Genomic DNA, 22,994 nt, shown 5'->3' with positions numbered 1-22,994 from the left:
GCATAACTTCAATACTAAAAAACTCGTAAAAATAGTGAAGTATCGAATTGTTTTCTTAACAGTTATTTCTCAGCACAGTATCCCCTGTAACAATCTCACGAACTTTTCAGACCGATTCCGACCACCCTGTATATCCCGCCACAACAAGAAAATAGTGTCCTACTAGAAAGGTCAGACGCTGCTTCTCAACGATTTGTATCAACTTAGGTAAATAGTCGAATATGGTGGTGAAGATGAGGGAGAAGGTACATTCAAAAGCAACGCACGTGAAACAGGTGTAAGTAAAAACTTTTAGAAATGGCTCTGAGCACTATGGGGCTTAACTTCTCGGGTCATCAGTCGCCTAGAACTTAGAACTACTTAAACCTAACTAACCTAAGGACATCACACACATCCATGCCCGAGGCAGGATTCGAACCTGCGACTGAAGCGCCTAGAACAGCTCGGGCACTCTGGCCGGCTAAAACTTCTAATTTCGAAATAACAAGTCAAACAATTAGCAATTGATCTAGGTTAACTAAGCAGGGAAAACGATACGGAAGCTGTTTCACATCATGCTCCTCGTCGGACCAGATATCATCAACACAAGATTCAAACAAATTATACTTCACGTGTCCAGTTCGCAACTTAATAGTACAGAGAAATCGAAAATGTTATCATATTAGTCCACAACGCACATATCTTTGAAAAGTTACTCATTCGTCATTCGAGATGGTAGAAAAATGATCAACGTACCAGATCATGAATTTCAAGTAAGTAGGTTTGATTCTTGGTGCACCTTGTAAATTTTATTTGTCTTTTTTTTTGTGGCAGAATCTGTTATTTGAGGGGAGAAAAGGTGAAGATGAGAGAAAATATTACATTATTATTTCTCATATTTATATTTACCTTGTACATATTTTATTTATTGTCCCGAATCATGTATCTGATGTTGAGGTTTTATACTTAATTCATTAACAGACAATTAAGCTGCGATACTGAGAATTTTCTGTGTATATTTGATAGCGTCCTCAGCGGTAATAACAGCGTTACTAGTTTTGTGAAGATCAACGTACGCTGTCCAGTATTAGCCCACATTTATTGCCTGACCGACGTACATATATTCGGATGGTAGGACGACGCCAATAACCTGACAAGGATGTCACATTTGCCGGCCGAAGTGGCTGGCTAATGACCTCAGCAGTTGAGTCCCATAGTGCTCAGAGCCATTTGAACCATTTTGATGTCACATTTACGGTAGCACCAACATGCAGTATTTGTTTGGAACTTTTTTTCCTAACTATCCTCAAAGAGCACAAACTTTCAAATGAATATCTCATACATGGGAATCGATTTACTTGAACTGCTCCGCCCCCACCTCCTTCCCAATAGTATTTTCATTCTACCATTTAATACACCTGTCTCTTTGTTTCGAGAACGTTGTTTCATTGTTTCTATTCAACAAGAACACTGAAAAAGAAAATCAGTTCGTCCAGAAAAGAACCAAAATTTTCTCCTGTCGTAAATTTGTCACTCTTATCTATCATACAGCTTTTGCCCTTTTCTTACGGAGTGTGTACTGAAATCTTGGTCTAAATATGTTCAAGAGTGTGGTAGTATATAAGGAACATATTAAGTATAGAAAACTGAATCCAGCGACAAACTGTCCCTTTGTCCCTTGATTCTGTCTGCATAAAAAATGACAAAAGATAGTATCTTCTACCGTCATAGCTAGTACATTTATACAGATGTTTCATATCTATCTTGAGGATGCGTAATTTGATAAATTTTATCACCACAAAGAAAACACATTAACCAACGTATTGTGTTTCACAAAAATTGTTATGTATCAGTGTACCTCTACTAATAAGTTGCATTTCCCACACAATAAGAATTTGAAAGTAATGTAATTACACCATTCTTTTTGTGATTCTCGTTGTCTTGGACGGTATGCGAAGGAAAGTTTAAAAGATCTCTGTTGGGATAGAAATGGTGTTGATATCTAGGAAATTTTATTTATGTCATCATGATTCAGGTTGCGCAACAACCGAAGTCAAGTGCCATCTTAATCAGCAAAAATATCTTATTCCCATGGTTGTGAAATTAAAAGCGATGAACTGAAAAACAAGGAAGGACGTAATCGATTTCTTTTCCATTTTGGATGGTTTGTAACAAACGGATTTGCGAAATTAGCAGCTGCGCAGAATAAAAGTTGTGTGTTATGAAGCTGAATAATCAACGATTACGTGTGAGTGACATTGAGGTGACAAAGTATATGTAATAAAAAAGAAATATTACTCTACGCCTTACTTAAAGTGCGACTGCTACGGTCGCAGGTTCGAATCCTGCCTCGGGCATGGATGTGTGTCATGTCCTTAGGTTAGTTAGGTTTAAGTAGTTCTAAGTTCTAGGGGACTGATGACCACAGTAGTTAAGTCCCGTAGTGCTCAGAGCCATTTGAACCATTTGAACCTTACTTAGATAATAACGATAAGAAGGGTTTCAAAGAAATTCTCGTGATTATGTGCAGTGATTCACGAACTACTTTTGCTCCACGATTTCTAACCAGAAAAGGCGTCACAACGGAAGTACTACAATTAAATTGATAGTCCAGCACCAAAAACTTCCAACTCAACTACTGAAAGAGATGGCTAGTGTTTTCCTGGTTGCAAAAAGTGAATATTCCTGTTATTTATGTAGAAAGGGGTAAAGCTATAACTAGGAAATATTAAGTAAGTCGTCTGAGCCAATTAGATGAATTAATATCTGAAACGAGTCCGCCGTTCTCCAGACCGCGAGTCCTATTTGACCACTGTGCCTCCTCTATCGGTAGTTTTTGGCAGATTAATGTCTGCCAGACATTCGAGTATCGTATATTGACTTACAAGAATTACGGCGAAAAATGAGTTTATTTTTACCTGAAAAAACAGATTTATTGCCGTGCCGGTAGCAGTTAATATCTTGAAGAAATTCAGCAACCAGACTTTTTTCTGTTTGGCGTATTTCTTCAAGTAACTTAATACAAACACTCTTAGCTCAAACAGCAATATCGCGGATAAACTTCTGTTTTTTCTGCGCTACAGAGCCCTGAGTGAGAAACCGCTTCTAAGTGCTAACGAAACAGAAGCATTACGTGGAGGTCGCAGGAGCAGGTGCTTGTAGAAGCTAGAGTGTAACTTACCGGTGAGGGTGACGTTGACGTGCTCGAGGCCTATGTATGCGCCTATCGTGACCGCCATCTTCTCCTTGGAGAAGGCGCGGTAGCTGCTGACGATGTTGGCGGAAGCCACGTGCCAGCAGGAGCCGTACTTAGCCACTGCAACAGGAAAAGGTGGGGCGCGAAATCACGCGACAGTCGTTTGCATGAGAACAAGAAAACTGAGGCATATTTTCCGCTGTTAACAGCTGAGCCATTCGAATGACGACGTGAGCAGTGAGCAACAGATAATAGTCAACAGATAATAATCTGGAGTCGAGCCCTGTTGCGCTTACTGTTACAGGTGTCAAATAGTTCCAACTAGGTAATATTCTCCTACAGCGGTGCGGAAAAGCGTTGATTGATAGATGACTTTCGTTCAGTTAGCATGGATCGCAATACAGATACAAGTATAATCTTAAAAGAGAAAAAGATGGTAAAGGCGTTTTGTCCTATGAAGAGTGATCATTATTTCTTAGATGTGGTAAATTGTAATTAATCAAGATACAAGAGACATATTCAGGCACCAAAATAGTTACTTAAGTTAAGTACTAACTTTTAAAATTACAACTCACATCACCTTCAACCGCTTAGAGACGAAATATGGAATTTTTGTAGTTACTGAACAAAGAAAGTTGTAGATTTCGGAGAAGCTCAGGCAGGTAGGATGGGGAGAGAGAGAGAGAGAAATCTTTATTTTAGTTTACGATGAAGAGAGTGGAAAGCTCATCCACACTGAATCCGGCAATATCAATATTTAATTCATCGTTTCAAGCGAAGAGCAAAGTGTAGAAGAAGTCGTTGTGTTATTTATATTTTTTTATGCCATTGTCTACATCTCGAACTAAAAAATTGCTAAACTAGGTTTACTGCCTTGTAGGAGTTTTATCGTCTTTGAGAATAGTCTTTCTTACTTTAGTGATCAACTTTTAGCGAGCAAGTATGTTTCCAGCAGCCGTCCTCCAATGCGATCTGTCCTCAGTAAATATTTTCATCGCGCTATCGATGTTGCAGCGGTTGCCCCGTGCAGAGATCAAAAGGGATAGTAAACAGATATTATGTATTCTCAAAAACATCTAGTATCACTTAATATGCTAGTGAATTACGATCGCGTATCGATTAGGAAAGACTTGTGGGTCTACACCACAAAGATAGGAGGGCGTTTTTTTTCGGCCAATTTCGGTTGCAAAAGTGCTAAGTTCGATATGGGACATAATGAAGTATTCCCGCTTCATCCCCTACAGTTTCATCAAGTTCCGATACGTGGCGTTTGCAACTGTGATGCATTCCAAGCAGAGAGCTATCATTGAGTTTCTTTTGGCGGAAAACCAGAGCATCGCACTAATTCACAGGCGCTTGCAGAATATCTGCGGAGGCCTGGAAGTGAACAAAAGCACGGTGATTCGTTGGGCGAGGCTTCTGTCATCATCGCAACGAAATCGCGCAGATCTGCCCGATCTTCTGCGTGCTGGCCAGCAGCACACAGCTGCGACTCCTGCAATGTTCTAACGTGCCGACACACTCACTCTAGGTGATCGAAGGATCACAAACAAACACCTCGCTGCACAACTGGACGCCTCTGTCGGTAGTGTTGACACACTCACCCACCAGTGGGGTACTCAAAGGTATGTCCGTTGGGTTTCTCGTCGCCTGACACAACACAATAAAGAGCAACGAAGGGCCATCTGGGTGGAATTGCTTGCACGTTAGCACGCTGATCGTGAAGATTTGTTGTCGAACATCGTCGCAGACGATGAAACATGGGTTCGTCACTTCGAACCGGAAACAAAACTGAGCCATGCTGCGGCTCGCATTGGTGCTGTTTGTAGGCTTTCGCCCTCTGTTGGAAGCTAGACAGTATCGTTTAGTTGGCATGGTTGCGGCTGTTTGTCTTCTTCTCGTGTTGACTGGCGCCACTTGTTTCGCAAGCGTTGCCTGTCCGCTAGTCGCAGCCACGGCGGCTATCGGTATGTAGTAACTGTTGCCCTATATTTGGGACGACGTCGTTGTTTTTCCGGGTCGTGTGAGTGGCCAGTTCGGTTGGGGACTCAGGAGGAGCCAGGTCCGCGCAGTGCCAGAACACGCCGGGACCGCTGGCGGCACGCATGGACTGCCAGAGGAAGGTCTGTGGTCACGAGGGTGCACGACCTCGTCGCAAACCGGATCCAGTAAACTTTAAGATGAGTGCATTTCAATCCAAGTAGAGAAACCTCCACCACTGTGATATCTCGCGATTCTCCTGTGACTTGGGTTCGTGTTGCTGCTCGCAGTGTCGCCGAGGCGAAGAGCAGCGATTGGAGTGCTTGAGGAAGGCGGATCTGATTAGCTTTCCTCGACTTCTTATTACTATTTACTGCGTTCAACTTGTTACAATTTGTTAAGGTCAATCAGCGATAATTTTTTTAATTTTTTTTATTTTATTTTATTTTTTTTTTTTTTTTTGCGTTGTGGACGCTAACGCTAAACATTCCTAATTTATTGCCATTCTGGGCAGCCAAGAGTTGCATTCACTTCACAAGATGGTAACTCAGACTAGTGGCAGTCTAATGAATGACTAATGATAATCTTGCTGAAGCTACCTGACGTCCGATAAACCAAATGCAACGATGGAACAATACGCCAAAGCCGGAACCGGCTGTCTGCACTACGTCCCCAGAATACTGTCTTTACAGCACCCGGAACGAGAAAGGAATCACTACCACCAGAGTAGGAGAATCACCAACCGTCCTACAACCAAGAAAGCTGTCAAAACTACACGCCTTACCAGACAGCAGCGGCAAGGCGAGGAAACGTACACTGCCGTTACATACACTAAGCCCCAGGACAGGTAACTGGGGCGTTAGCGCCCACAAGGCAAAAAATAAATAAATAAAATTTAAAAAAATATCGCTGATTGACCTTTACAAATTGTAAAATTCTAATTTGGTATTTGTATTTTAGCAGTAATCCTTCAAAATCTTATTTACTGGCATTCCTGGTGTCTGATGCCTTCTGCTGTGTTTGTGGCGACTTGCCTTTAATATTTCAATACCTGTAATTTGTAAGTTGTAGCGAGTTTTGAACAACTCTTAATTTATTGCCATTGCTGGCGTGTAAGGCCTTCTGCCCAGATCACAGTGGCTTGTTTCTAAAACATTATCTGCTTTATCTGCATGTAATGGTGATTTGCTAAATTGCAGCTCACTGAAAACACTATTGTTTACACAGTTGTTTATTCCTTCTTTAATAACGTATGGTATTTTTATTTATTGTTGAGTCTGGAATTATTAGTTGAAGATAAAGTGTGTGTAACTGTAAAAGGCAACCAACAGTGACTGATTACGGCTCCGTTCACAATCGTAACCGAATCCTGTCTTCCCTTGACTATCAGGTCTCAAAAACGGCAATCCACGGAGTGGTGCCACACCACCTCTCGACCGAAGAAAAAGTTCAAAGGCACCCCGTCAGCCGTTAACGTCATGGCGACGGTCTTCTGGGACTCTAAAGAGGTTATTCTTTTTAATCTCCTCCCTCATGGTACAACAATCAACTCTGAAGAGTATAATACCAGCAGGAAACTGAACAAATGATTTCAGCTTGTTCATCGTCGTCAATGTCAACGCCAGGCCTGACACAAGTCTGCACTCCCGAGAGGAGCTCACAAAACGACTCTGGACTGTTCGTCCTCGTTCATCCTACAGCCCGAATGTCGCACCTTCCGACTTCCATCTGTTTGGCCCAATGAAGGATGCGTACCGCGGCAAGCAGTGCGTCGGTGATAGGAAGGTTATTGATGCAGCAAGATGCTGGCTGCGACGTCGACCAGCAGAGTTGTACCATGCAGGCATTCGGGCCCTCTGAGTAAGGTGGTCCAAGGCCTTTGCATTGAACGAAGATTATGTTGAAGAACAGGGTTAGTAGGCAGAAGAGTGGGGAATAATATTGTGTATTGGATGTGTGGAATGTGCTACAGTACTTATTGAACGCCCCTCGTACAAAAGAGCTCGTATAAAATGTCCTCTCCAAACAAAATACAGGGTGAGTCAGAAGTCCTTGGACATCTTCATAAGTTGGAAGATTAAAGGAAAAATTGAAATGTGATGATGGCAACATAGGTTTGACGTGGGGCCGCAACTTTAGGAGTGAATGTCATTCATGGCCGCCATCTTGAAATCCGCCAATTTGGATTCAAGTCATTTTTTTTATGGGAAAGAGGGTGTATGACACATCAAAAAACACTCGCTTGAGCTCTGGAATTGAGTGGTGTAATTTGTTTTTGTCTATCTTATATAGTTTAGAAGTTATTAATGTGGTTGCAGCGACTACAGTCGTGCATTGGGATGGACAACATGTGTTATAGCAGTCGGTATGAAGGTAATTTCCCAACTTTGAACATTAATAACCTCTGAACTATACAAGATATACAAAAACAAATTACACCACTAAATTCCAGAGCTCAAGCGAGTGTTATCTGATGTGTCATACACCCCCCCTTCCCATTAAAAAAAGAAACTGACTTGAATCCAAAATGGCGGATTTCAAGATGGCGGCCGTAATTGACATTCACTCCAAAAGTTGCAGCCCCACATCAAACCTATGTTCCCATCATCACATTTCAATTTTCCCTTTAATCTTCCAACTTATGAAGGTGTCCAAGGACTTTTGACTCGCCCTGTATTTTCACTACTCAGTCTGTCGCAGATATACAAACAGATTATATGGTGTGTTATCAAGTTGTGAACGAAAATAAACCGTAAATATAATTTTATCTGTCTATAGATATGTAGTGATTTTTACTTTCCACCCATTATTGCTACTTATGATTCTTCCATGCAGAGCGTCTAACAATCCGAACCCCTAATACGTAACTCACTTTTCCATTTCATTAACTTTAATGTAATGATTAACGATGCTTGTTCTCAGAAGAACAGCAATGAATTGCAATAGTCATTGCAAAATAACAAAAACAAATGACGTTACTGCAGACAGACACGATATTCTACAAAAGCCAGTTACTGGCCACGGCAATTTATCTCACAACGGCTGCCGTCAGAAGCTCGCAGCCTCTGTGTGGTACGAAGAAATGGCTCTGAGGACTATGGGACTTAACATCTGTGGTTATCAGTCCCCTAGAACTTAGAACTACTTAAACCTAACTAACCTAAGGACATCACACACATCCATGCCCGAGGCAGGATTCGAACCTGCGACCGTAGCAGTCGCGCGGTTCCGGACTGAGCGCCTAGAACCGCTAGACCACCGCGGCCGGCTCTGTGTGGTACAGTTGCAGAACTACAATGCCTTATAACGAACGGCATAAGCGCGACCAACCGAGACGTAATAATAGGAATCGAGTGTGTCACCAATTCCGACTCGCTTTTACCCAAATAATTCGAAGCGAATGTCTAGACGGTTAACAGTAACATGCGCTGGTCGTAATCCTCTCCTGTGCTTACAAATTATTTGGATTTGTTAAACGAACTAAATTCTTATACTGTACTTACATTATAATTAGCTTCATCGTTAATTTCATAACGGAATTTCAGAGTCAACATTGTTTCATTTTATTCATTATTTTCTTTTACTTAATGCTGAATATATTATGATAAATGAACCGCAAAATGAATGCGATGAGAAAACGAGAGAATGTAGAGCTCGTCTGGAAGTTTATCGCCAGTCCTTCTTCTCACGTACCCTGGAACAGGGAATGGGCAAGACATGGGAAGTTGAGGGAGGGGAAAAATAGATAATGATATCTGAAGTATCCTCCGAAAAACACCGTAAGGTGTTCAAAATGGCTCTGAGCAATATGGGACTTAACTTCTGAGGTCATCAGTCCCCTAGAACTTAGAACTACTTAAATCTAACTAACCTAAGGACATCACACACGCCCGAGGCAGGATTCGAACCTGCGACCGTAGCGGTCGCGCGGTTCCGGACTGTAGCGGCTAGAACCGCTCGGCCACCCCGGCCGGCTCATCGTAAGGTGTCTTACGGAGTATAGATATAGATGTAGATTTATTTAGTGACTGTGTCTTACGGATACAATGATTCAGACAAATATCGAAAAAAAATGTAAAGAACCATCAGTAGGTTATTACTCTTAGCCGTCCTAAACCTTTCGACTTTAAGAGACTCACACCGTGTGTCATTCAACGTTGCTTTTCTTCTTCGTAGAAGTAAACACTTACACGGAAAGGGAGCTATACATTTTTAGTGCTAGTTTTCTCAAAGGATCGAAACTATTGAATGAAACGTTGTGATCGTTGTTATTTGTGCTGAGTTAATTGTGTCAGAAATTTGAGTATATTTTCAATAGTCTAATTACAATTTCAGAATTTCGAATAAATGAGAAAATATGAGTTCTTAATTAACAATATTAGACAATTAAAAGAAACACTCGAATGAAATCTCTTGTTTGCTATGCTGACTTGAAAACGCGCCAAAAATGGATAGGCGGAGCTCGGAAGTGCTCAAAATTTTCTACATCTACATCTACAGCTACATGGATACTTTGCAAATCACATTTAAGTGTCTGGCAATGGGTTCATCGAACCGCCTTCACATTCTCTATTATTCCAATCTCGAATACCACTTGGAAAAAACGAACACATATATCTTTCCGTACGAGCACGGATTTCCCTTATTTTATCGTGGTGATCGTTTCTCCCTATGCATGTCAGTGTCGACAAAATATTTTCACATTAGGAGAAGAAAGATGGTGATTGGAATTTCGTGAGAAGATTCCGTCGCAACGAAAAACGCCTTCTTTTAATGATGTCCAGCCCTAGTCCTGTATCATTTCTGTGACACTCTCTCCCATATTTCGCGATAATACAAAACGTGCTGCCCTTCTTTGAACTTTTTCGATGTACTCCGTCAGTTCTATCTGGTAAGGATCCCACACCGCGCAGCAGTATTCTAAAAGAGGACGGGCAAGCGTAGTGTAGGCAGTCTCCTTAGTAGATCTGTTACATTTTCTTAGTATCTCGCCACTAAAACGCAGTCTTTGGTTAGCCTTCCACACAACATTTTCTATGTGCTCCTTCCAATTTAAGTTGTTCATAATTGTAATACCTAGGTATATAGTTGAATTTACGGCTTTTAGTGTAGACTGATTTATCTTGTAACCGAAGTTTAACGAATTCGTTTTAGCACTGATGTGGATGACCTCCCACTTTTCGATATTTAGGGTCAACTGACAATTTTCGCACAATTCTGATATCTTTTCTAAATCAATTTGCAATTTTTTTTGATCTTCTGATGATTTTATTAGTCGATAAACGACAGCGTCATCTGCAAACAACCGAAGACGACTGCTCAGATTGTCTCCCAAGTCATTTATATAGATAATGAACAGCACAGGGCCTATAACACTACCTTTAGGAACGCCAGAAATCACTTCCGTTTTACTCGATGGCTTTCCGTCAATTGCTACGAACTGTGACCTCTCTGACAGGAAATCACAAATCCAGTAACATAACTGAGTCGATATTCCATAAGCACGCAATTTCACTACGAGCCGCTTGTGTGGTACATTTTTAAAATCCTTCCCGAAATCCATAAATACGGAATCGATCTGAAATCCCTTGTCAATAGAAATCAACATTTCATGTGAATAAAGAACTAGATGTGTTTCACAGGAACGACGTTTTCTAAACCCATGTTGACTGTGTGTCAATAGACAGTTTTCTCCGAGGTAATTTATAATGTTTGAACACAATATATGTTCCAAATCCTGCTGCATTTCGACATGAACAATATGGGTCTGTAATTTAGTGGATTACTCCTACTACCTTTCTTGAATATTGGTGTGACCTGTGCAACTTTCAAGTCTTTGGGTATGGATCTTTCGTCGAGTGAACGGTTGTATATGATTGTTAAGTATGGAGCTAATGCATCAGCATACTCCGAAAGGAACCTAATTGGTATATAGTCTGGACTAGAAGACTTTCTTTTGTTAAGTGATTTAAGTTGCTTCACTACTCCGAGGATGTTTACTTCTACATTACTCATGTTGGCAGCTGTTCTCGATTCGAATTCTGGAATATTTACTTCTTCTTCTTTTGTGAAGGCATTTCGGAAGTCTGTGTTTAGTAACTCTGCTTTAGCAGTACTGTCTTCGATAGTATGTCCATTGCTATCGCACAGAGAAGGCATTGGTTGTTTCTTGCCGCTAACATACTTCACGTACGACCAGAATCTCTTTGGATTTTCTGACAGGTTTTGAGACAAATTTTCAGAATAAGCTGATCATTGACGGAAGCCAAAAGTAAAATATGGAAGGATTTGCGTACCACACCCATCAACTAAGGTAACCCACAGTATACCGATTCGACAGCTGTTGCTGATCAATGACGTTAGATCAACGGCTGCAGTGAATGCCTCCATTTAATAATATAATGACAAAGCCACGTCTTCCATTTTCGAAGGAGGCAAAGGTTATAAGTCGTATAGTCGTCTATGAACTGCACCATGTATATAAAGATCCAAAGCTCGGTGAGAAGGATATGGACAAATAGTTAATGAATACCAGTACCTGGTCTGAAAAACATGGGAAGAGGAAAGAAAATAGTAATCATAATAATAAATCAAATAAAAATAATGCTGTAGATAACGAAACCGCCACACATTTAAGCACTTCAGATGGTAGTGTCCTTTCAAGAAGTGTAGTCAAGGTAGGGTTATCTTTGCTCTCTATCTGGTAGCACAACGCAGGTTCCGCTAAACAATTGCGCAGCGTGTGTTAGTCGTATTCCAATTTCAGTCACGCCCCTTAAGACAGCGACGATACGTCAGTCGTAAAAAGGAAAGGCACTGCAGGAGCGCTGCTAGTAATATGAAGTAGTGTACAGAGGACGAAACACAAAGAATGGGTGCGTGCGTGTGAGAGCGAGTAAGGGAATTGTGTATCACACCGTGGCGTGTTGTAATTGGATAAGAAAGACTACGGAGAAAGTGGTGCGCGGGTCACACATTTCTTAGAGCATATAGGTACAGGCTGCCACACTGTATTACTAACTTTCTACATAGCCAGCATAGCCAGTGATAGTGAGTGACTCTCATCTGTGGTCGCACAGTCTACAGTACCGAACCAATATTTATTTACAGCGGCTGGCTAATCATTTTCCTACTCCGGTCATCGGCAAGGCAGAAGTGTACATGAACGTTAGGTATCGGGAGTGATCAGTGATCACATTTATACAGTGTGATTATAACCTTCAATTATTAAATTCAGGACAGAAGAAGTAGCGAAGAAGCCATTTTTCAATGATCGAGGACTGGAAGTCAGCTCAGTTCCATAGCAACAAGGTCGTCTGAGGCAGAGGCCCCAGTCTTGTATTTGCCTTCTTCCCGTGACATAAATAATACGACTAATAACTGGTGATATGAATAATAAATATCATTTTTCCATAACATGAAAGCCCTTATAAATTACAATGGAAATGCCTTAATGTCTATTGTGCAACGGAGCTAGAGGTGTATGTCTGTAAAGGGGTGGCTTTTACGACAGGAGGGCTAATTGCAATTATAGAAACGTTCGTGGTTCTACTCCGTATTGGACTGACTCCTTTTCTGGCAATTCTGAAACTCCACTTCAAATTTTAGATCGTCTCATGAGGGGATATCTGGATTCTAGGTTCTAGGAAGACAGGGACATACTGACGTCAACCAGACCATACCCATCTCACAAGGGAAACTCCCCATAGCACCCTTAGTGCTAAGACGGCCGAGTGGGAAGCCCTTTAAAAACTGAACACAGGTCAAGCATGAAAACAGGAAGAAGATGTACTGAACTGTGAAAAAAAGCCACACTTTAAATTGCTGTTTAACTACATAATATTCACTTGATATCGTCGGTTGCCACAGAGAATTTTATTGTCTTCATTAGGTCTTACCAGTTAATTGGGGTTTGGATCGCTTGGGACTGACTCTGTTTCTGAAATATCGCCTCTTTAGCGGTTTATTTTGTACTCTAAATTGACGTCGAATATTGGGTCTTCCATATACCCCAGTGTTGCTGATTTTATGAGCTGACATATGTTAGCAGCCACTATTCCTGCTACATTTTAAGACTGAGGGCTTATTACTGGTGGGTAAATATAATGGTATTTGTTTGTATCTAGATGATTACCTGAAGATGTGGTTGTAATGCCACGAAATCGGTCTGAGACGAATAAAAAGGATTTTAGTATAGCTCAAGTGGTTTTACCTTGACGATATGGTATAACCCAGCACACTTATCATTGGGACGAGCGTGTCGCATGATACGTTATCAGCGAACCACTGGAAATTTTACTGCATGTTAATGGTATGCAATAATGTCCCACTTGTAAACGGGAGCCTGCTAATGGTTTACGCTACTCTTATATAAAGTATGTTCACACTGATGTGATCATCGCCTGCGTTCGATGTCAGAGTGCAGTAACTACTCATACGCGGCACGTGGCAGCAATAGCAGTGGACTGCATATAAAGCGTGTTTGGGCGAAGCAGAGAACAGTGCATTTACTGTCGTAATCTGGAATCAGAGCGATTTACCTGACGTCCAAATGGGGGTTATCACTCGCTTTCGGTGAAACGGAAAATGCTTAAGTTTGTTAACTGTCTGCGCGCCGTCGTGGTTTAAAGTAGACTGTGCGTGGAAAGATGCGGCTATCCAAAAGCGGCACCAAGGCAACTGTGATGCACCAGGGGCCACAGATGACAGAACTGAACGACGGCTGTGGAATGTTTAGGGGTGAATACACGTGCGGTGTCTCCTCAATGACTGTCCAGCGAACGTTGCTTTGTATGGTCGCCTGCAGCAGGCGCCTCTTCGTGCAACCATGCTGACTACTGCTCGCTGCCGACGAAGGCTGGAATTTGCACGCCAGTGCCACAACGGAACGTCCGCTGAGTGGCGACAGCCGAGCTTTTCAGATGAATGCTGCATCGGACAGATGGTAGTTGCCGTGAACGGCGTGAAAAGTCTGAAAGTAAATATCCTGCAGCAGTCGTCGGAAGTGTCCAGGCCACAGGGCATTTCTTGGGTAATCTCGTCCTTCTGGAAGGCACAAGGGGAACAAGTACGCATCTATCCTTGGAAACCATGTCCACCGCTACAAATACCAACAGGACCCTACAACGTGCCACACAGCTTGCGGTGTACGTACGTAGTTCTAAGAGCACCAGGACGAGTTTACCAATGAAATGATAATTAAATCAAGACCCTAAACTGTCGAGAGGAGTTGTTATACATCAACGGGGACAGTTGAAAATGTGTGTCCCGACCGGGACTCGAACCCGGGATCTCCTGCTTCCATGGCAGATGCTCTATCCATCTGAACCACCGAGGGTTCAAATGGCTCTAACCACTATGAGATTTAACATCTGAGGTCATCAGTCCCCTAGACTTAGAATTACGTAAACCTAATTAACCTAAGGATATCACACACATACATGCCCGAGGCAGGATGCCACCGAGGGCACAGAGGCTAGTGCGACTGTGGGTATTTGTCCCTTGCACGCTCTCCGTGAGACCCACATTTCCAATTTAATGTCCACACACTGCATTCGTAGTGTCCCTGCCCATTACACTCATTACTCGCGGCAGACAATCTTACCGAGTCCCGTAAGAGTTCGGGCAACGCGTGTGCATCCAGCACAGAAGAAGTTGGTCAATGGCTGGTTAGCCTTAACTATATGAAAATGATATCTGTTCTTTCGGACACCTCATAGAGTTTACATATCTCCTCTTACGAAACTCCCCTAGCCCCCAAACTCAACGTATTTAAATCTAGTCGTGAATCTGTGGGACCATGACGATCGAGCTGCTCCAGCCATTGATCTTCAACCGAAAAACCTAGCGCAACTGGCCACGGCAACGGAGTCGGCATGGCTCCTCATCCCTGTTAGTACCTTCCAGAGCCTCATTGACACTCTGCACGACTCGCAGTGCCCCACCTTGCAAAGGTCGTTATCATACTTTTGACAGATGGTCACATGAATGTGACTGGGCAGTGTAATTACAGATGGCACCTGCAGGAAGGGCATATCGACAAACATTGGTCCCATATTGTCGCGTCGAATTAGTTAGGGCCTGAAGACAGGCAACCCAGTCAACAGATCTGCAAAATGAGTTGCCGTCGTGCCTTCGCAGACATTTCATGTCAATGAACTGCACACATTTACTGATGTCTGCGACGTTGCAAACAGTACACATACTGACCATCTGTAATGTGGGTTACAAACGTGAAGACATGCTGTGTTCACTGATGTGTGTCTGTTGTCTTTATGTCTTGCAGTTTTTGCAGGTAGTCTTCTGAAACCCTGAACTTACTTGTCAATAACAGTGTATGTCCAACTCCCCCAGGTGCTGGAAAATGAAATAACTGTAGACTTTTTTTCATATTGTAACTTCTAACTACGATGTTAATCGAAATAATCATACATTAATAACTCCCACTCTGAAAAAACTAGTACTTACTAACTAGACTTTCTACAGGTCGTAGACCGACAGAAAAAAATCAACAATTCGTCGAAGAAGGATTCTGCAGCGGTTTCCATTGCGGGTGAATTACTGTTCCACGTTATTGTCCCGATAAATCTCAGCTGGCACGTATCTTCCCCACGTAGTACTTCAGACAAGAGCCGGGCCAGTGCGGTCCCCGTTGCAGTAATAATTACTCTCCTCCATTTTGATAAATATCGCCCGCGTGCCGGCCGGAGAGGTGTACTCGCGGGGGCGGTGGCAGCGGCGCTCGGAGCTATCGCCACCTCGCGCCCGGCGCCCCCATGTGCAGCCCGGGCGAGAACAAAGGACCATGGGCTGGAGAGCCGGCGCGATGCCAGATAACGGTCGCTGCCGCCTAATTGTTGCAGACTGGTGGTGCCGGCTGGCCGACACCCCGGATACGAGGGCGCGAGCGTTCACCACGCGCTCTCCCTTCACTAGTAAAGGCAGGTTGATAGCTCATCTGGCATTTCTCGCTTCATGAACTTTCGGACTTATTCCCCAATGTTTTACTCTCTTTTCTCGCCAGACCTTTCACTCGAAAATAACCCTCATAAGGCACACAGGATGTCCGTAATGGAAATTGCAGTTACAAAACGCTTTAGAAAGAGAACCGCTGTTCAGAATGACGTCACGTTTGAGCACCGTATTACTGGAGCAGGGGAAAACGTCGTGGAAAGCAAATTAACTAATAGACGGCGCTGCAAGCGTCAGAATAGGCGCAACAACGGACGCGCGGCATAAGGTTGCTCTTCAGTTTGTGTTCGAGACGCCCGACACGACTGTCTCCGTGAAGGATTGCACGCTGCTGGTAAAACAAGAATGCTGACTGTGCGTCACAAGCCCTGCACAAGTTCCTAATACTCAGGAGTCTGAAAAAAGACATTGTTTCGATTTCTGTTGAGGGTCTGGAGAAAATAATAGGAAAATTCGTAAAGACAAGTTTTTTGAAGTACAGTGTGACTGAGGGAGGGAAGCAGTTGGTCCGCCGTCTGTCAAAGATTTGGGCGCAGCATTGCAGGAGGCGTCGAGCGGAAGTGTGCCAACATGCAGTGCACGAGAAATTTCCCGAAATTTGAATGTTCCTACGTGCACGGTGCATAAAACCATACGAAACGTCCTGCATTGCTATATATACGAATCATCCATGTTAAAATGGTTCAAATGGCTCTGAGCACTATGAGACCTAACTTCTGACTGATGAGTCCCCTAGAACTTAGAACTACTGAAACTTAACTCGCCTAAGGACATCACACAGATCCATGCCTGAGGCAGGATTCGAATCTGCGACCGTAGCAGTCGCGCGGTTCCAGACTGTAGCCAATCATCCATGTTGAGGAGTTCTTCCTGCTGACCCTTCAGCATGATAAGCGTTCGCTCTGTAATGTCCTGCTAGCATGGAAGTGGATAATGAATGCCCATGGAACATTCTGTGCACAGACGAAGCTCATTTCCATCTCCAATGACATGTCAATACGCAGAATTGCAGAATATGGGCAACGGAAAATCCGCGCATTTTATCCAACAAAAGTGATGGTTTGGAGAGTGTTGACTGCATCGTTTATCGTAGGGTCGCATTTTTTCGAGGAGATGAGTCCTGTGTGTCCTGTTGCCTGTAACGCCACTAGTAAACGCTATGAGAGTCTTTTGCGCATCAACGTCATTCCAACCCTTCAACAGCGTGAGTGTGCGGGTAGGATTATTTTAATACACGGCGGCGCTCCTGCGCTCATTGCACAGCCAGTGAAGCGGCTGCCGCAGAGGCATTTGGGAAATGCTAGAATTAACAGCCGTCATTTAACTACAGCATGGCCGCTCAGATCGCCTGACCTTAATCCGTGATACTTCTGGCTGTGGGGTTCTGTGAAAGATGTTGTGTTCAGTGCTCTAGTTATGAAAGTAGGTGAACTGAAGGCATACATTGCGCAACGCATTCTGAATGTGACCCCCCGAGACACTCCGATCTGTCGTGCCACATGCACAGAAAATAGTGCGCAGTATATTGAACATGTCTTGCGCCAGTCTCACAACTACTGTAAACAGATGTCATTTTGTTTTTTATGCGGTTCGTGGCAAAAGGGTAGTTATAAACCTATGTCATTTTGCTTTCTATGCGGTTTTCTGACTCAGGATAGTTAAAACCCGATTTTCCCCATCCGGTATGGTACGACCTTGCCGTAGCGGATGGGCTTACCTTACAACCAACAGTACCACAACCGTTGACGCCGAACTCCTGCAGTCATGCACATTTAACAGTAGGGGTGTGGTAAAGTGCAACTCAGATCATAGCCGTTGTGTTGCGATTCATCTGTCATTTGTAGCCCACCCATTACTTTAACACGCTTACAGCTCTATCTACTGGTAAAATTTTCATTATTCGCTGTCTACGCTTTTTACGCAACTCATTACCCACCTTTGCAGCTACACATCTGTCGGTACCTATCACCTGCGTCCCAAAATAAAAAGAACTTTTTTTGTATGCGTCAATCAACTTCGGAGTGGAGGATTCATCCTGGGAACAACATCTATTCTTTGGCAACCCACTGCATCCGCTGTATTCTTTCCCCAGAGAATACCAGTCCAGCACCGCAACGTACGAAGGAATTTGGAACGTATGGCAGAGGTATTGACAAAATCTGAACTATTAAGCTGGATACTAGTTCGTGCGTTGATATTTCAGTCAGTAAGAGCATTACATGTGAAAGACAGTTTCGAATTCCTGTCTGGTATATAGTTTTACTCTGTCATTAATTTTACCACTATTGTTACTGACTTTTATTTCTTATTGTGTGTAAAATGGTATAGAGTCATTACGCTACTACTACCATCGATAAAACCAATTTTTGATGGTACTATACGTTATGTTACCGACCTTATGCCTTTGGAGCTATGTAATGGAGATGTTACTATTGTAACATTTCCTTTATCCTTTAAAAACAACGCATTATTTAAGTGGATACCAACGACAGCGTGACAAATCGCTTCGTTATTCTAATTGCGAAGACAAATAATAAGACAAAGCTGTATATAGGGTGACTGAGCTGCCACAATCAATAGGTTTTATGTAACCCGCAACGCCTTCAAAAACCGTGTGAAAAATTTTCGTGTTCTATCGCTCTCTATACGCAAACTATTAGTCCTAAACAAAAAATGAATACGCCATTTTTTTAGGAAATTTAATGTAGTTATATTTTGCACTGGGATACGTTTATGCTGGAGGCTATAGTTTTCGAGTCTGAAGGTCACTTCTGTAAATTTCTCTTGAATAACTGAAAAACAACGGCCTCTTGCGAAAACATATCCCAGTTTAAAATTTAACTACATTAAATTTCTTGCAAAGAATCCTGTTCATCTGTTCATTTTCTATGTATGACTAACGGCTTGCACATGAAAATCTTGAACATGAGGTTTGAAGGCGTTGCGGGTTGCATGAAACCGATGGTTAGGGGCAGCACAATCACCATATATATATAAGGTGTATTCTAAACCTTCTAACAGCCTTTGGTACATGTAGGAGACATCTGTCAGATACTGCATGGTGTGTTTCACACTCAACACATACCCTTTAATCAGGATGCAAACACCACATCACTCGATCGTGTAGGTAGCTTATTGGCTTCAGCCATAAATGCAGTAGAAGTGGCCCTGGAAAGAACACCGAGAAAACCAATGAACCTTTTACCACTTCAGACTGGTGTGTTAGTAGCACATGCTCGCAGAACTTACGAAATTCAGACGGAAACACTAAAAAGATGAGCACTGACTGACCACTGATGCGATCTCTCAGGATTTTTCGGCATGATTGATTAATGGTGTGCTGCCGAGTGTTTAGCAGAGTTGTTCTCATTTTATGCACATTCTTTCGATGAACGGCATAGTCGTCTTCTTCAGGTGTCGCGAGTCGCGCTGTTATGTGCACTCGCTGACTGGACTCCAGCCAGGAAGCGCATACACTTGACAGCACAACTCGCGGCACGTCAAGAAGAATACTGGGTCGGTCTCCCAAAAAATTGTCCATAAATCGGAAACAGTGACTCTGATGAACATCTGGAATTACACCGTTAGATCTTCAGACGCTGTTACTCGACATCTAAACTGCAGCTGAATATATTGCAATATATGTTTGGTGAAGAGGTCCATCCTGAAATGTATTTGTTTTTCCTAATGAAGCGTAGTTGATCAGAAACTTGGGGAGATGCAGCTGGGTGATGTCTTCGACAACCACACATATTTCGACAGTAGTACACCCGTTATTTTTAATGCACAACTGCAGCGAGAGAGCGCTGTCCAAGAAAATTTAAAACCTCGGTATCTGTGGCTACGCCGAACAAGAGCCCTAGCACAGTACATGCAGAAAGACAACAGACACTCACCGTGAACAACTAGCGCAACCATACAACCAAGAACGACAGAGAAGTTATCTATAGCGAACATTAAGTACCAACGGGTGAGCAAGAAACGATAACTCTGTCCCTCTGTTGTTCGACAGGGATACAGCAGAATTCCAAACAGAATTGAAACAAAAACCTTCGTCCCTCTTTCTAAGGTCACTTGCTACTTTCACTTCATCTGCTTCCGTCAAATCAAGATCTGATCAGTAGAATCTGTTAAAGATGATCTTAGTTTGGGTAAGGCAGTTGTAACACGTTATAGGAATACACAGGTCAGAGCACCAATACCGTGTCGGACCGGTGTTCTGAGCATACGCGTCACATGCGCTAACAGCAAACGAGCAAATCTGCTGCTGCACTACATTGCCTTGGTACCGGTCAGCCACGAAATGTAACAACACGGATACTCTGACGTACACTACTCTGACGTACAGTAGCAGCTCTTGGGATAGTGTCATTAAGGAATCAATTTAGATTAATTTAGCAAGTGACCTTACAAATAGAGATGGAACACCACGTAACGACAGGGAGGGAGAACTTAAATATTTGGTATTACAGACTCGCTTCACTTTCGTGCAGAGTTAACATAGAAAAAGGAGGAGTTACAACACACATAAAAGTTGGACTAGAAGTCAAAAATATTGAAACAAATAGTTTTTGTGTTGATCAGAAAGTAGAAGCATGTGTATGTTAGTTGTTACTGCAGAATACCTTTCTGGTAATTGTAAATTTCTACAGATCCTGTCCAGGAAATTTTCAGCCATTTATGAGAAATCTAGATGAATTATTGAGCTTCCTGTCAGACAAGGAGAATCATTTAGTACTTCGTGGAAATTTGAATGTAAAATGTGCCAATTAATATGTAATGTCATTAGTGATACATGTAATGCACAACTACTACAGGAAATATCTCCAAACAGGTTAAAATATGCAATTTTTAAAACTGTTGTAAGAAAGGTTACAGGACAGACTTAAAAAATTATTGTCCAGATTCCTTATTGACATCTTTTTCCACAATATTCCAAAAAGTAATGTTTCCAATACTAGTCTCACACTTAGCACATCACAATTCGGATTTCAAAAGGGTTGCTCGACTGGGCTGGCCGCTGTGGTCGAGCGGTTCTAGGCGATTCAGCCCAGTACCACGCTGCTGCTACGGTCGCAGGTTCGAATCCTGCCTCGGGCATGGATGTGTGTGATGTTCTTAGGTTAGTTAGGTTTAAGTAGTTCTAAGTTCTATGGGACTGATGACCTCATAAGTTAAGTCCCATAGTGCTCAGAGGCATTTGAACCATTTTTTAAAACAATATTTACACAAACACCTTGGGAAGCGCACAAAAGAAATACTGATTGGCGATATTTTATCATTCAGGATTTGTACTATTTGATGCGTGAATGTATAAATAGCATTCACAGTCGAGCAAATGATTCAAATGGCTCTAAGCACTATGGAACTTAACATCTTAGGTCATCAGTCCCTAGACTTAGAACTACTTAAACCTAACTAACCTAAGGACATCACACACATCCATGCCCGAGGCTGGATTCGAACCTGCGACCGTAGCGGCCGCGCGGTTCCAGACTGTTACGCCTAGAACCGCTCGGCCAATCCGGCCGGCAAAATCGTGTTACTCTCTTAGAAAACTCAAGTGTTGTGGAACTGATGGCTTTATACACAGCTGGTTTGAATCTTACTTAACAAACAGAAGGAAAAATTTGAGCTGAATAATTCAAAAAATGGTGCAAGGATAACAAATTTTAGTGACGGTCTTGGAGGGGGGCGAAATCCCAAAGGGAGTTCAACAGGGTTCAATTTTGCGTCCACTCCTATTCCTTATACATGGGAAAGACATTCCACTTAACATTCGCCGAGCAGAATTGGTATTTTTTGTAGACGATACTAATGTTATAATAAATTTCATTAGAGAGAAAGCAACAGAAGAAATTTATTTTAAATGATATTCTCCAAAGGATTATGAAGCGGTTCTCAGGCAACCGACTCTCCGTAAATTTGGAAAACAACATACTATATTCAGTTCTGCACAACAAATAGAGTCATACCATCAATGGACGTAGCACCTGAGTAAGGGTAGAAGACTCAAAATTTTTGACTGTACATATTGATGAAAATTTGAAGTGGAGGAAACGTAAATGTGATGTTCATCTACGGACGTCACTGAAGTAACTGTTCAAGGAGCTAGGCATATATTTGCTAATGAAATTCGTCAGAAATATTCCATCATAATTTGAGAAAAGTAGTGATGTCCACACGAGCAACACTAGAGGGGAAATGAGGCATTATTAAAGCGGTCACTGGCTCAGAAAAAGAGTTCATCTCATCTGTACAACTCCTTTTATTCCACTGACTGGTAGCTGGCAACTTGTTGCCTGAACATGAATAAAAAGATAATGTGCTGATTAATGTTACACTAATCATGTGTACATATCCCGTTAACTGATCCGTTCCACATTATTTCTATACAAGAATAGTTCATATGATTTGTGGAACGTGTAACTAACTGACTGTTATTTCTGGTTTTCCTTTTTTATTTTGAAAAAGTGAAGAATTAATTGGTAGATTGCTTTGAACTTTCAGTTCTCCTTTAAGAAATATTTACTTTTTTGTAACTGTTGATAGCTAAATAGGTTCTTGTTGATGACTAAACAGAGTACTCACGGTGAAGGCCAAGTCAATAAATAAATAACTCGGAAAAGAGTTTTACCGTGCCGTCTCGATAAGCTCTAGGATCGAACCGTCAGTGCAGCAGAGCACTTCGCACTCAGACACAGCACAATATTATTCTCTCACGCCCGCAGAGCACCTCGTCCTTCGGGAAAGCAAGCTGCACCCACGTGACGCGCGCTTCGTCGCCAGCTGTGGGAAGGCCGCCGTTCCGCCAGCCGCGGACGATGACGAAAGCGTGGGCGGTGTGGCAAACGCCGGCCGCTTTATG

General features: G+C 42.5%; 1 protein-coding gene across 1 annotated transcript in view; it reads right to left on the bottom strand.

Annotated features, from left to right (window-relative positions):
- LOC124788882 (dual oxidase maturation factor 2-like) overlaps window positions 1–22,994 on the bottom strand; it is a 695,079-nt gene that overhangs the window by 326,034 nt on the left and 346,051 nt on the right. The window contains exon 4 of the mRNA XM_047256164.1: window positions 3,161–3,295. Within this exon, the coding sequence (XP_047112120.1) occupies window positions 3,161–3,295 (135 nt within the window). The remainder of the gene's footprint in view (window positions 1–3,160; window positions 3,296–22,994) is intronic.

Source organism: Schistocerca piceifrons, chromosome 3, assembly GCF_021461385.2.
Source record: "Schistocerca piceifrons isolate TAMUIC-IGC-003096 chromosome 3, iqSchPice1.1, whole genome shotgun sequence".
Taxonomy (NCBI): domain Eukaryota; kingdom Metazoa; phylum Arthropoda; class Insecta; order Orthoptera; family Acrididae; genus Schistocerca; species Schistocerca piceifrons.
This window is presented reverse-complemented; position numbering and strand designations above follow the sequence as displayed.